The following is a 15,273-nucleotide window of genomic DNA, read 5'->3' as shown; positions in this document are numbered from 1 at the left end:
GGGGAAAAGAAAGGCGGGAGTTGCGTAGTTCTCGCGAGAAGTAGTCGCCGGCGCTCGCGGGAGAGGGCCGGGAAGTATGGAAAAAGGGAGAGTTGGGTGAGCTGAGGGGGGGGGGTGTTGTTGATGGGGGAGGGGTGGCAGTTGGTGGGAGGGGGCGCGGGGATGAGGCGTGAGGGCGGCCTCCTCGCTTTGCCTTTGCCGGTAGGCGAGATGAAACGAGCCCGGTGATCAAGAACAGCCGGAGTCCCACCGAGTCTCTGCAGGAGTTGCCCTTCTGCTTTAATTCGCACGATCCTTGGCGGGGCGGGGGCGTGGTGGGGAGGGCCATAGAGGCGCTATTCCAAGCCAGGGTGCCAGAAAGATGCCTCTCCTCCCGAAGCGGGGATGGTTTTCATCAGGTCTCTTGGCTGGGTTGCTTGGGTTGGAGGACCCCCATCCTTTGGTTGGGGTTGCCCAGCAGGGGAAAACCAAAACTGGGTTGACTCAAGTGCAGAATCAGAATACAGCTGGAAGGGACCTTGGAGGTCATCTAATCCAGGGGTCTCCAACCTCGGTCCCTTTAAGACTTGTGGACTTCAACTCCCAGAGCTTTGCTGGCTGAGGAACTCTGGGAGTTGAAGTCCACAAGTCTTAAAGGGACCAAGGTTGGAGACCCCTGATCTAGTCCAGCCCCCTGCTCAGGCAGGAGATCCTATACCAGTGATGGCTAACATTTTCTGGACCGAGTGCCCAAAGCGCGCCCGAACCCCCAAAATGCAATATGCGCGTGTGCCCTGCGCATGTGCCCCACCCCCACACATGTGCCCCCAGCACATGCGTGTGCAATCCATTGCGCCACACCACCATGCATGCACTTGCCTTCAGCACGTGCCCCACCCTGTGCATGTGTGTGCGGCCTCCACGTGCATGTGTGGTCCCCTGCACATGTCCCACCCCCGTACATGCACATGCCCCCCCCTGCACGAACTCCATCACCCGTGCATGCGTACGCGGCCCCCACATGCACCCCACCTCCTGCGCCAGAGCTGGGTTTCAGCAGGTTCTGACCAGTTCTGGAGAACCGGTAGCGGAAATTTTGAGTAGTTCGGAGAACCGGTAGTAAAAATTCTGACTGGCCCCGCCCCCATCTAAGTCCCAGCTGATCGGAAGGAATTGGGGATTTTGCAATATCCTTCCCCCAGGAGTGGGGAGGGAATGGAGATTTTACAGTATCCTTCCCATGCCAAGCCCACCAAGCCACACCGACAGAACCGATAGTAAAAAAAATTGAAACCCACCACTGCCCTGTGCATGCACGCGTGGCCCCCCACATACACCCCTCGTGCATGCATGCGCACTATCCCCACATGCCCTGTGCATGCGCAGCAGAGACCCGAAGACCAGCTGGTCAACAGGAGGCATGCACACATGCGCAATGGAGCTGAACTGGGGCAGTGTTTCACATGCCATCAGAAAGGACCTTCTGGTGGCACGCATGCCATAGGTTCTCCATCCTATACCATTTCAGACAAGTGACTGTTGCATGTTGTAGCATGTTGGGGAGACTTGCGTTTCCCACCCGCCTGGTTTGAAGCCAGCCTCTCTATTCTCTCCCTTCCCCCCCAAAAAAATGGGGTGGTGGCGAAAGAGTCTGCTGGTTGGTCACTGCATGGGATATTAAACCACAGGCTAGATAGTCTCCTTTACAGGGCAATGATTTTGGCTTGTTTAATCCTATAAAACAGTTATATTCCTCCTATACATTATATATTATATGTTTATAAATTATATTAAAAGTGCATTATATAACACAGTGTGTTATAGGAGTTTTAGAAACAAGGTTTACTTAACAGAATAACGGGGTTGGAAGGGACCTTGGAGGTCTTCTAGTCTAAAATTCTCTCTGTACCAATTCATTTCAGACAAATGGTTGTCCAATCTCTTCTTAAAAACTTCCAGTGTTGGATGGCCTAATCGGGAAGCTGTTTATTCTCATAGGTTTTGATTTCCTTTGCATTTTAATTGTGAGTATGGCTGTGGAAACTATAATTACCACCTTTACAGAAATAATACAAACCCCTCTCAGTTGTTACATAGAGACATAATGAGTGTCAGTTAACAAAAATAATTCATTGCTAGAATAGAATAGAATGGGAATGGGATGGCATAGGAATAGGATAGGAATAGAATTTTTTATTGGCCAAGTGTGATTAGACACACAAGGAATTTGTCTTGGTGCATATGCTCTCTTGAATCACTCACTTATGCTAAAAACTCAATACAGTGTCTGCTTCAGAAGGGGTGGACCTCCATATAATTTGCTGTTTCCTTATTCTATCCAAAGAGGTGTTCACTTTTTATTTTTATTTATTTTAGTGATGCCTTTGAGTCACTAAAGACTCCCTGCACTGGTCCTTTCAGTTTATTTTTAGAATAGAATAGAATAGAATTTTTTATTGGCCAAGTGTGATTGGACACACAAGGAATTTGTCTTGGTGCATATAGAATAGAATAGAATAGAATAGAATAGAATAGAATAGAATAGAATAGAATAGAATAGAATAGAATAGAATAGAATTTTTATTGGCCAAGTGTGATTGGACACACAAGGAATTTGTTTTGGTGCATATGCTCTCAGTGTACATAAAAGAAAAAGAAAAAGAAAAAAAAACCTTCATCAAAGGTATAACATTTACAACACAAATGATGGTCATAGGTTGCAATTTAACCCTTAATGATAGCAACAAAAAGATACAGTCATACAGTCATGAGTGGAAAGAGATTGGTGATGAAAACGATGAGAAGATTAATAGAGTGTAGATTTAGTAAATAGTTTGACAGTGTTGAGGGTATTATTTGTTTAGCAGAGTGATGGCCTTCGGGAAAAAACTGTTCTTGTGTCTAGTTGTTCTGGTGTGCAATGCTCTATAGCATCGTTTTGATGGTAGGAGTTGAAACAGTTTATGTCCAGGATGTGAGGGATCTTTAAATATTTTCACAGCCCTCTTGATTCATGCAGTATACAGGTCTTCAATGGAAGGCAGGTTGGTAGTAGGTTGGCAAGAGTTTGAAAGAAGCTTGCCATTGCCTGCTTCCTAGGGCTGAAGAGAGTTGCTGGTCCAAAAATCACCAGATAGTTTTGCGCTTAAAATGAGAACTTGGGTTCTTCCAGCTTTTAATCTGGTATCTTGACCACCACACCAAACTGGGCCTCAGATTTTGGCTAAGTGTAATACCCAAACCACTTATTAGGATTAGGTCTCCCTTCTGCAATTTCTACAAATGGAATGGAAGGTGCTAGATTGCTCTTTTATAAAAAAATTATAAAAGAACATTATTTTTTTCTTCAACAAAAACCCGTTGTATGTAAAAGAGAATAACTCCTATTCTTTCATAGTTAAATGAGAAAAGGGGGAAAAAAACATTGGTTTGTTGTTTCACTTAATTTCTGCAGAAAAATGTTGTGGTACCTCATTGTTCCACCCACCAATAATAAGATTTCTTTAAATTCTCCTTTGGATCCCCCCCTCTACCCCCCCTCAAAGTCATGAGCCATGTGGCTTTAATGCTTTTTGCAAAAAGCTAAAGATGTGATAATGATAAAAGGTAAAAACCACAGTTGCCTTGGAGTTTTCCTGGTGATATAGACTCTTGGTTTTTCGTTTATTTTTCTGTGCTTTCAGACTTGAGTTTTTTGTTCAGTGGAAAAGTACATTTTAAACAATAAATTATGATAGCTTAGCTTCAAGTTTATTACCTAAGATTCTTCTCTTTATTTGGTTGTTCCTAGGTCTTGATTGAAAGTCTGGTTTTTTTTAGTCATTTGGTTTTGTGAGACCTTTTGTAAATTGGAGCCAGGTTGATTGTGGAGATGAGTTCTACTACTACCAGGTAAATTTTTCACAATATTCACATCACTGGGGAAGAGATTTAGTCATCTGTCTTGCTAACTGTGGTTTTCCTATAATTTACTGTTACCTCATCAGTGCTAAAAATGAAAACTATAAAAGGGATGGAAAGAATATTTTGTAATTTAAACCAATAATATAAGAAGAAAACCCTGTGCTCTCATGGAATTGCAGATATGTTGTAAAAAATAATTCAAGTAATTAACGGTTCTTCTAAATCAGCAGTGTGTTTCACATTATGTCATTACCGGTTTGCTGCGTGTATGCTCGCTTAGCGCCCGGTTCGCATGTCCACCTGCCTTCCACACATGCGCTTTGCTCACTCGCACACCTTGCATGCATGCGCCCGGCCTCAAAAATGTGCTTAAATAGGATGGCATAGAGCAGTGATGGCTAACCTTTTCTGGACTGAGTGTCCAAAGCGTGCACGCCCCCAAACCCCAAAATGCAAAGTGCGTGCGGCCCCTATACATGCACCCCACCCCTGCACGTGCACGTGTGGCCCCTGTGCATGCGTCCCACCCCATGCATGCATGCATGCCCCACGCATGTATGCGTGCCCCATGCATCCATGTGCACCCCACGCATACATGCACACCCCACACATGCACGCCCCCTGTCCCTACGCGCATGTTCTCACACCTGCCACATGCCCCCTCTGCATACGCAGCAGAGACCCAAAGACCAGCTAGCCGGCGGGAGGCACATGCACATGCGCGCTGGAGCTAAACTGGGGCACCAGCTCACGTGCCCAGAGAGAGGGGGCTGTGTCCACCTCTGGCACGTGTACTATAGGGTTGCCATCATGGGCATAGAGCCTGGGCGGACCTGCAATTTTTGTTAACGGTTCGGGTGAACGGGTCCAAAACGGATGAATACCACCTGTGTTCTAAGTATCACAGAGATTGCGTTAACCATAGAAATACAGCAGGAAGAATCTCTAGATCAGGGGTCTCCAACCTTGGCAACTTTAAGACTTGTGGACTTCAACTCCCAGAATTCCTTAGCCAGCAAAGCAAAGCTGGCTGAGGAATTCTGGGAGTTGAAGTCAACAAATCTTAAAGTTGCCAAGGTTGGAGACCTCTGCTCTAGAGGCCCAGTTGTTCCCTATGATGCTATAATTCCATAAAATCAATACTGAATACTGTAGCCTTTGAAGAATGTAATCTATAACTTTACAAGATGCTCCCTTGCATTAGATGCCGAAACAGTAAATGATGCAGCCGTACTATTTTGCTTCTTCTTGTCTCTTAGCTTTAGAGATGAAGAAGAAAAAGACACGTTTAAAATTTTAGTTGCTACGGACATTCATCTCGGATATTTGGAGAAGGATGCTTGTCGTGGAAATGACACTTTTGTGACCTTTGATGAAATATTGAAACTGGGTCAAGATAATGAGGTAACCCACTTTGAAATCACGTTACCAAACTACCCACTGAAAGGGCACATGTAGGAAGTCCTTGATTTATGACCACAAAATTTCCATTGCTAAGCAGGGCAGTTAAGTGACTTGCGCCTCATTTTACGATATATATTTTTTTGCCACAGTTATTAAGCAAATCATTGCAGTTGTTAAGCGAATCATGCTGTCATTAAACGAATCTGGATTCCCCCATTGACTTTGCTTGTCGGAAGCCAGCTGGAAAGGTTACAAATGATGATTGCGTGACCCACGGGATAGTGCAACTGTCACACATACATGCCAGTTGCCAAGTGCCCAAATTTTGATCATGTGACTATGGGAATGCTGCAAGGGTCATAAGTGTGAAAAATGACCATAAGTCATTTTTTTCCGTGCCATTGTAACTTCAAATAATCACTGAATGAAGTGGAGAACTGTCTGTATTTCCTAGAAATTATTCTTATTGTTAGGACATTAATTGCATATCACACAAACGACATTGTGAAACTAAGACCAATTTGAGCCAATTATACTGTCATTAAGATGTGGGCAGTAATGAAAAATTAACCAGGGCATGTGTAGTTCATATTTGTATACTACCTAGAATCTTTTGAGCTGAGGTAACAATCAACAATCAAAAGATAAATAAAATTGGTTTTAAGACATGCAGGAATGTCGACTGTCCATAAGTCAGTTGCAGATAGTGGGACAATTAAATTCCCCTTTTAATGAAGTTTTATAGCAAACATATCTGGGTGTACTTTTTCATCTTCAGTCCTTTTTATTTTCAGTATAAGAGGTACTTCATTATATTTCTTTAAGTAACATAGTAACTTATTTTATAAGTTGGGCATTTCAGTCAGGATTAAAAATAAAACCTCCCAAATACTAGAAAGGACTATCATCTCTTTTGCTTTTTACATATTTTTGAGCCTTAAAAGGACTTCAGATGCATTTGGGGTTTAGTAGCATGGAAGACGCAGTATTTAAGATTCATAGACCAAAAGGCATTTTGGAGAGGCTGTAAGCTTCTTAAAGTAGCCACATCTGTTCTAAAAACAAACAAACAGATCTCAAAACATTGTTTAGTTGAACCATTTTCAGAAATCTATAATTTTGAGAAAAAAATGCATATCTAATAATAACATATCCCTCAAAATCTCTTCCTAGGTGGACTTCATTTTGTTAGGTGGAGATCTCTTTCATGAAAACAAGCCTTCCCGGAAAACAATATATACATGTTTAGAATTATTAAGAAAATACTGCATGGGTGACCGTCCTGTACAATTTGAAATTCTGAGTGACCAGTCAGTTAATTTTGGCTTTAGCAAGTAAGTATTCCTATAATAAATCAGGTTTTTTTTGTAGATAACGGATTGTAACCGAATCACAGCTGTAACTGAACTGTAAATAATTAAAGAAAGTTCGATCCAGTTTGTTATTTTCTTTTGCTTGGTGGTGCTAATTCTGGACAATGCTATACATACATTTTTATTGTGGTTTGCATTAGAATTACACTGGGAGTTTTTCTGTTTGGTCTGCTTAATGGAGCTCCTGATTCCACCCCCCCCCAAAAAAAAAATTCTGTTGCATTAGCCTTGTGGCCTGCAAATAAAAATTTCATGCATTCATGAAAAGTGCTAAAATGGGAGAAATGCACTTTTTTAATATATATATATATTAAAATATCTCTCCAACTTCATGAGCAGCTTTTCAGATCAAGAAGCAATGTATATAAACACTGTCTCTCATCCCTTTTCTCCAAACAGACAATTAATCAAATTAATTCTATTCCAGTCTTCTATTTAATTCAATAGAAGAGAATATATGTAGCTCAGCATTGAACTGTGGAGTTCTTAGTAATCTTTGAGTTTGGTTGTTTGATTGCAGATCTTTTATTACCCATCAGCTAACATCACTATTGTGAATGTATATGGAGTTTGCTGACGAATATAGTGGCAGGGCAAACCACTACATATAAACAGCAAATTCCACACTCTGTAACACTGATAATGTTACCTAGTTGGGTAGTGAAAGGTCTGTGACCAAATGGCCAAACTCAGAGAACATCAAGAACTTCACAATTCTGAATTCACTCTATAAGATTGAATTCTATAAAAAAAATACATTCCTGTAGAGTTTAGCTGCATGTCAGAAATGATGCAGTAATATTTTTGCTTTCTTTAAACTTGTCCTGCCTAGGTTTCCATGGGTGAACTACCAAGATGAAAATCTCAACATTTCTATTCCAGTTTTTAGTATTCATGGCAACCATGATGATCCCACAGGGGTAAGAATGTTAAAGGAATGAAAAAAGAGCAGTAGCTTTATTAATTATCTAGTAATCCTTTAGAAAGACAGCCAAGAATATGAAAATTACAATCTAGCAATTCCATACTAAAATCTGCTAGTGAAATTAAGCATGGGTTATCCTATACCATGTATCCTATACCAAGTGTTTGGTAGGCTGCAATTATATTTCTTAAACTTGCTTTCAAGTTTATCATAGATTATGATTAGGAAGGCATACAAGATAAAAACAGCATTTAATGTAGTACATGGTTTGTGTTTTAGCATAGGATAAAATGTAATTTTCTTAAGAGTAAAAGCATACAACCTTTTGTTGTATAATTGATTTGGTTCATTGTCTTTAACAAAAAATCACCAAGTTTTAAAAATTAAACATTTACCATACTGGTTTGGTATGTTTGATTTGTGAAATGTTGTTAATTTGTGGAAAAAATCCAGTAGTTACATTCTGGTTTTTGTCTAATTGTTCAGGGGTTATTCTTAAACTGGAGGAAGTAACTGGAGGTTAGAAGCTACAGTATTTGCAACAGCACTTTATGTAGCTTGCAAGCACTCTTTATGTTTTCCCCACTTTTGATGTCAAAGGCTTTAGGGGCTATTTATTACAGGAAAAAACATTAATTTGTCATTTAACATTTGTCTGAGAAATTTAAGCAATCATAAATGCAAAGTATACTGGTTTTTACTTATGTGCACACACACACATAAGTAAAAACAGATTCTGGTTTCAACACTTTGTATGTAGGGAATTTAACAAAATTGATGTATCACAAATTCTGTTTTTGTTATTATTTTCCACATCTACAGGCAGATGGTCTTTGTGCTTTGGATATTTTAACTTGTGCAGGACTTATTAATCATTTTGGACGTTCACCATCTGTAGAGAAAATAGAAATTAGTCCCATTTTGCTTCAGAAAGGAAATTCAAAGATTGCTCTTTATGGATTAGGTAAGATTTTTGCACATCGGGGTATGATATTTTATATATACAAGTAGTTCTCCAAAAGTGGAAAAAAGAATAAAAATATTGAGTTGAATTTTTATACTGTAATTTGTGGGTTAGAATTAAGAGGAGTAATAACACGATTTAATCCACAAAAGATTGATTTAGGTGTATGAAAATACTGCCAACTATTTTAAGGGTAAAATTTTGTGAGTTAACCCATTTCTGAATGAAAAGTCTCTGCTTTGGGAAACGTGCTGATCTAAGCATTCAAGCTCAAAATTACCACTCCAAACACTGAGATGAAGTTTCGTTCGTGAAAGGATTCAAAACGATATGTTTTGCATGCCTCTAAATTTTATATATATTTTCATGCAATGAGAAATTTCATGCAGATTTTACTCCACTAGTCCGGAGGATTCCAACCTTGGCAATTTTAAGACTTGTGGACTTCAACTCCCAGAATTCCTCTGCGAGCAAAGAATTGTGGGAGTTGCAGTCCGCAAGCCTTAAAGTTGCCAAGGTTGGAGACCCCTGCGCTAGTCGTTGCCGACTATAGAAGACGTTGCTCATCTTCGTTTCAAGGCCATTGAGCCTGCGCTCTCCAAAGACATTTTTGTGGTCATGTGGCCACCATGACATCATAGAGTGCTTTTAACCTTCCCACCAAAGTGGTATCTAAACCTACTTGCACTTACATGATTTTTGAACTGCTAGCTTAGCAGGAGCTGACGTGAGGATGGGAGCTCATCCCATCATGTGGAACTCAGGTCTCAAACCTAGGCTGTTGGCTTTCCAGCTGACAAGCCCAGCATCTTAACCTCTGAGCCACTGCATCGTCCCTCGTGCAGTGAGTGTCGTGTGGAAAACGTGTAAGGCCACAAAGTGTTCCCAACCCCAGTTTGTCTTTAAGGTGTTGCAAAGGACTGACAAGGTCAGGGCCCACCTAATCTCTGGGGAATGATTTTCCAATAGGAAAGGCTATAATAGGAGAGCATATGCACCAAGACAAATTCCTTGTGTGTCCAATCACACTTGGCCAATAAAATTCTATTCTATTCTAAAATTCTATTCTATTTCTTTAGTTGGCAAGCTGGCTGTGTATTTATTAATATTAAACTTGCTTCAATCTTTTTCCAGTAGAAAACTGCAAAATAATCTCATACGTTATCTAAATACTAGCTGGAATCTCGCTACTCAGCTATGTAATTTTCTGCTTGGCAGATCACTAAAAGCCCATTGCATGTAATTTTCTCCTGTAGGATCTATTCCCGATGAACGATTATATCGGATGTTTGTGAATAAACAAGTAACCATGTTGAGGCCAAAAGAAGATGAAGATAGATGGTTTAATCTGTTTGTAATTCATCAGAACAGGTACAGCTGCTGTTTAGTAAGGCAACCGATCCGAATGAATTGGTTTCATACCAATTTAAAATTAAATCATTGATTTTTTTGTGTCATATACAAAACAAATTCAAGTGGCATTAATCGGGAAAAGCCTATATTTCAGCATCACATTATACCGCAGGAAAAGTCTAGAATTTTAGGTTCTCTAAAGCAAGAGGCAGTTGGTTTTCTGGGTTTCAGGAAGATATAAAAAAAAATTGATTGCTGGGTGGAATCTAGAGAGCAAAATTTAAATGAACTCAGTGTCCCAATAATTTATTATTATTATTATTATTATTTTAAATATTAAAAATCCATATTTTATTTCAAGCTTCTTTTGGATATTGACCTAGTTTAAAAATGCTTTGCTGTATGTATTCTGCATGCAGAGTATACAATGTCCACCTTTGATTTTGATTTTGTTTTTGTGCATTTATTTTGCACTTCAAGTTTGTTGTGCAATGAGCCCATTTTATGTGAGAAGTTGGACCTGGGATTCAGTAGCAGATTCTGTATCTGAATGTAAATTCAGTCCACTATGTCACACTAATCAATTCTTGTTAAAGACCTCCCGCCTTCCTGCCTTCCTCCTGCCATCCCTTCCTCCTTTCATCTCTCCCTCCCTCCGCCTACCTTCCTTCCTCCCTCCCTCCGCCTTTCTCCTTCCTCCCTCCCTCCGCCTTCCTTCCTCCCTCCCTTCCTTCCTCCCTCCCTTCATCCCTCTGCCTTTCTCCCTCCTCCCTCCGCCTCCCTCCCTTCCTCCCTTCCTTCCTCTCTCCCTCTCCCTCTGCCTTCTTCCTTCCTTCCCTCCCTTCCTCTGCCTTTCTCCTTCCTTCCTGCTTCCCTCCCTCCCTCCCTCCACCTTCCTTCCTCCTTCCCTTTCTCCTTCCTCTGCCTTTCTCCTTCCTTCCTATCCATCCATCCAAAAATGATTCCAAACAGCTTACAAAACAGCATACAATAAATCATAGGATAAGTATGCATTGCTCAAGTCATTGAATTTGTCAGTGTCACAGTTTTCAATGTAGCAAAATAATTTTAGAAACTAGAGCAGCAAAACGTAATTATAGATGTTTTGAAATTTAGATGGGATTGTATCTGTAGATATCAGAATCTAATATTTTCTTTTGCTTTCCCTTAATTACTAGCATAATTAATAAAGCTCTCCATTTTGATCTCTGATAATCGCATTTGGGACAGTGAGAATGGATCATATTCAAAAGTTGGATATTTTGGTTAATCGTTTACAAAATGCTGTTTTAATTTTTTTTAATTTTTTTTTTGCTGTCGTGTTTGTTTCCTTTGGCACAGGAGTAAACATGGCGCCACAAACTATATTCCAGAACAGTTTCTAGATGACTTCATTGACCTTGTAATTTGGGGTCATGAACATGAATGTAAAATATCTCCAACCAGAAATGAGCAACAACTTTTCTATATTTCTCAGCCAGGAAGTTCAGTGGTTACGTCTTTGTCACCAGGGGAAACTGCCAGAAAGTATGTTCTTATCTGTTTCACTAATTTGCATTGTATATCCGGTAAAAATGTGTGGGAGCCTTTCCTCTAAATCAGTGGTAGTCAACCTGGTCCCTACCGCCCACTAGTGGACATTCCAGCTTTCATGGTGGGCGGTAGGGGTTTTGTCCGATACTGAAGCACTTTCCTTTTTTTAAATTTAATTGACTTTTTTAAAAAAAAATCATAGCATTATTTAAACACATTTTCATTAAGTTTTCATAAAATTCCCCGTGATAATTTAAATTTCTGAAAATATACCATTTGTATCGCCCGTGCGTAAGTTTAGTTCACGTTACATAAGTGAAACATAAGTTTAGTTCACGTTACATAAGTGAAACATAAGTTTAGTTCACGTTACATAAGTGAAACTAGTGTGACTGCAGGCAAAAGAACCTCGTCCCAGAATAGCTCGCGCATCTCCCCCCACACCACCCAACTATAAAAGACAAGCAGAGCTGGTAGCCAGTGCTCTCCCCCAAACCTACTTTATAAATCACCATTATTGTGGAACCGGTGGGCGGTTAGAAAATTTTAGTACTAACGGAGATACAAAACTGGGCGGTAGCTATAAAAAGGTTGACTACCCCTGCTCTAAATACAATATCCTTTTCATTCTTGGGGAATCTAGGGAGTTTTGCTTTTGGGGGACGGGACATATTAGTTCTCTTGTGTTTAACAGAAGGGATAATCCAAAGAAAATCTGAAAGGAATGTGATTTGACAAATAGCATTTTCAACTACTGTCACAATATCAAAGCCACCCTGACTAATTAGTAAGTTATTTAAGGGTTAGTAAATTACTCACTACACTGTTTCTCTAACTGCAGTATTTTTTTTTTGCAGTATTCAAATTTGCTAACTAACAGATTTATAAGAAAGGAGAAAATTTCCCCTCGGCTTCCTAGCTGATTGACCACTCAAGAATAGACTAAGCAGGACAGCCATAACTTAAGAACCTTTCCCACTAATGGCGCCAGTAAATTTTAAAAATTCAAACCCATCTGATAAATACAATCCCTGTGATAAGATCTTAGAGTCCTAGTGGACAACCATTTAAATATGAGCCAGTGGTGTGTAGCAGCTGTCCAAAAAGCCAACACAGTTCCAGGCTGCATAAACAGAGGGATAGAATCAAGATCACATGAAGTGTTAATACCGCTTTATAATGCCTCGGTAAGGCCACGCTTGGACTACTGCATCCAGTTTTGGTCGCCACGATGTAAAAAAGATGTTGAGACTAGAAAGAGTGCAGAGAAGAGCAACAAAGATGATTGGGGACTGGAGGCTAAAACATATGAAGAATGGTTGCTGGAATTGGGTATCTCTAGTTTAATGAAAACAAGAACTAGGGGAGACATGATAGCAGTGTTCCAATATCTCAGGGGCTGTCACAAAGAAGAGGGAGTGAAGCTATTCTCCAAAGGAAGGTTCACCAACCTTTCAGACCTCAGGGACCACTAAATTCATAATTTTAAATCCCGCGGACCACTAATATGAATTTTAAAAAAAAGATAAATAGTATTTAGTGCCATATAAGAAATGCAAATAATTTTTCTACGGACCACCAACATTTTCTCATGGACCACCAGTGCTCCATGGACCACTAGTTGGTGACCACTGCTCCAAAGCACCTGAGGGCAGGACAAGAAGCAATGGGTGGAAACTAATCAAGGAGAGAAGCAACTTAGAACTTAGAACTAAGGAGAAAATTTCCCTCGGCTTCCTAGCTGATTGACCACTCAAGAATAGACTAAGCAGGACAGCCATAACTTAAGAACCTTTCCCACTAATGGCGCCAGTAAATTTTAAAAATTCAAACCCATCTGATAAATACAATCCCTGTGATAAGATCTTAGAGTCCTAGTGGACAACCATTTAAATATGAGCCAGTGGTGTGTAGCAGCTGTCCAAAAAGCCAACACAGTTCCAGGCTGCATAAACAGAGGGATAGAATCAAGATCACATGAAGTGTTAATACCGCTTTATAATGCCTCGGTAAGGCCACGCTTGGACTACTGCATCCAGTTTTGGTCGCCACGATGTAAAAAAGATGTTGAGACTAGAAAGAGTGCAGAGAAGAGCAACAAAGATGATTGGGGACTGGAGGCTAAAACATATGAAGAATGGTTGCTGGAATTGGGTATCTCTAGTTTAATGAAAACAAGAACTAGGGGAGACATGATAGCAGTGTTCCAATATCTCAGGGGCTGTCACAAAGAAGAGGGAGTGAAGCTATTCTCCAAAGGAAGGTTCACCAACCTTTCAGACCTCAGGGACCACTAAATTCATAATTTTAAATCCCGCGGACCACTAATATGAATTTTAAAAAAAAGATAAATAGTATTTAGTGCCATATAAGAAATGCAAATAATTTTTCTACGGACCACCAACATTTTCTCATGGACCACCAGTGCTCCATGGACCACTAGTTGGTGACCACTGCTCCAAAGCACCTGAGGGCAGGACAAGAAGCAATGGGTGGAAACTAATCAAGGAGAGAAGCAACTTAGAACTTAGAACTAAGGAGAAATTTCCTGACAGTGAGAACAATTAATCAGTGGAACAACTTGCCTCCAGAAGTTGTGAATGTTCCAACACTGGAGGTTTTTAAGAAGATGTTGGCTAACCATTTGTCTGAAGTGGTGTAGGGTTTCCTGTCTGGGCAGGGGGTTGGACATCCAAGCAGGAGATTGGACATGGTTGTGGCATCTCCATGGTCCCATAATTCAGAATTTGGAAGCTTGGACTCTGGCTCATATTTATGACCGTTGCTGTGTCCCAGGGTCATGTGATCCCCTTTTGCGACCTTCTGACAAAGGCAACGGGGGGAGCCAGATTCACTTAACAACCAAGTTACTCACTTAGCAACTGCAGTGATTCGCTTCAGAACGATGACCAGAAAGGTGGTAAAATGGGGGCTGGATTCACTTGTTTTGTTTAGCCACAGCAGTTGTGGGCTCAACTGTGGTCGTAAATCGAGGACTATCTATCGTTAGAGGTTTACATCTGATTTTGGAGCAGGCCACTCGGGGATTTGGAGATGTTCAGCAGGTGCCCCTGTCTTCTAAATTACAGAATGAGACTTAACACGTTTTCTGTCATCAAGAAAACTGTGGAAGAGGAAATGAGTCATAGAACTCTCTCTCACATTTAGTTCTGTTTTATCCAGGAAAATTATATTCTTATGTGCTGTATATAATAATTGATACAGCTCACTGGGTAGCTTAAGGGAATTCCTTTTTCACAGTTCAGGTTCTCTCACAAGGTTGTTAAATGATGAAAAGGGGGATGACAATATTGAAGTTTCCTTCATCTTCAGTATTGACTCAGCCTTCCAACCTTCCGAGGTCGGTAAAATGAGGACCCAAATTGTTGGGGGCAATATGCTGACTCCGTATGCTGCTTAGAGATGGCTGTAAAGCGTCATATAAGTCTAAGTGCTATTGCTATCTGCTTAGAAAGTGGAATATAAATGTAAGAAACAATTTGGCCTGCTTCTAGTTATTAAACACAATAAACCATCAATTGCAGTAAGATAATGTGACTGGATTTAAATAATAATAATGAGAGGAAGAGGAAGAAGAAGAAGAATTGTAGCTTCCTGCAATAACACCAGCGGAATTGCAAAAAACTGCGTTATTTGGAACATGGTACATCTTAAGAAGGTACTTGGTTGATACCTAGGACACTGGCAGGAACCCGTATCAACCATTAGCACCAGTCAATTGTATTTGTGATGCATTTTTGAATGTTCAGGTGACTGAGTGTTATGTTTAATAATAAAGTAAACAATAATAACAGTAACAGAGTTGGAAGGGACTCTGG

The 15,273-nt window shown here is 40.4% G+C and overlaps 1 protein-coding gene across 6 annotated transcripts in view; it reads left to right on the top strand.

Moving 5' to 3' along the window:
• The first annotated feature begins 6 nt into the window (after positions 1–6).
• MRE11 (MRE11 homolog, double strand break repair nuclease) overlaps positions 7–15,273 on the top strand; it is a 38,357-nt gene continuing 23,090 nt past the window's right edge. For 2 of the 6 annotated variants that reach the window (XM_058185168.1, XM_058185171.1), the window contains exons 1-9: positions 28–96; positions 1,902–2,003; positions 3,770–3,870; positions 5,142–5,286; positions 6,460–6,620; positions 7,492–7,579; positions 8,407–8,548; positions 9,805–9,919; positions 11,243–11,428. In XM_058185168.1, the coding sequence (XP_058041151.1) occupies positions 3,851–3,870; positions 5,142–5,286; positions 6,460–6,620; positions 7,492–7,579; positions 8,407–8,548; positions 9,805–9,919; positions 11,243–11,428 (857 nt within the window). In that variant the 5' untranslated portion in view covers positions 28–96; positions 1,902–2,003; positions 3,770–3,850. Of the gene's footprint in view, positions 97–1,901; positions 2,004–3,769; positions 3,871–5,141; positions 5,287–6,459; positions 6,621–7,491; positions 7,580–8,406; positions 8,549–9,804; positions 9,920–11,242; positions 11,429–15,273 lie in introns of all 6 variants that reach the window. The other 4 variants (XM_058185173.1, XM_058185169.1, XM_058185174.1 and 1 more) reach the window with 4 other exon arrangements.

The sequence above is a fragment of the Ahaetulla prasina genome, chromosome 5 (genome assembly GCF_028640845.1).
Source record: "Ahaetulla prasina isolate Xishuangbanna chromosome 5, ASM2864084v1, whole genome shotgun sequence".
Taxonomy (NCBI): Eukaryota; Metazoa; Chordata; class Lepidosauria; order Squamata; family Colubridae; genus Ahaetulla; species Ahaetulla prasina.
This window is presented reverse-complemented; position numbering and strand designations above follow the sequence as displayed.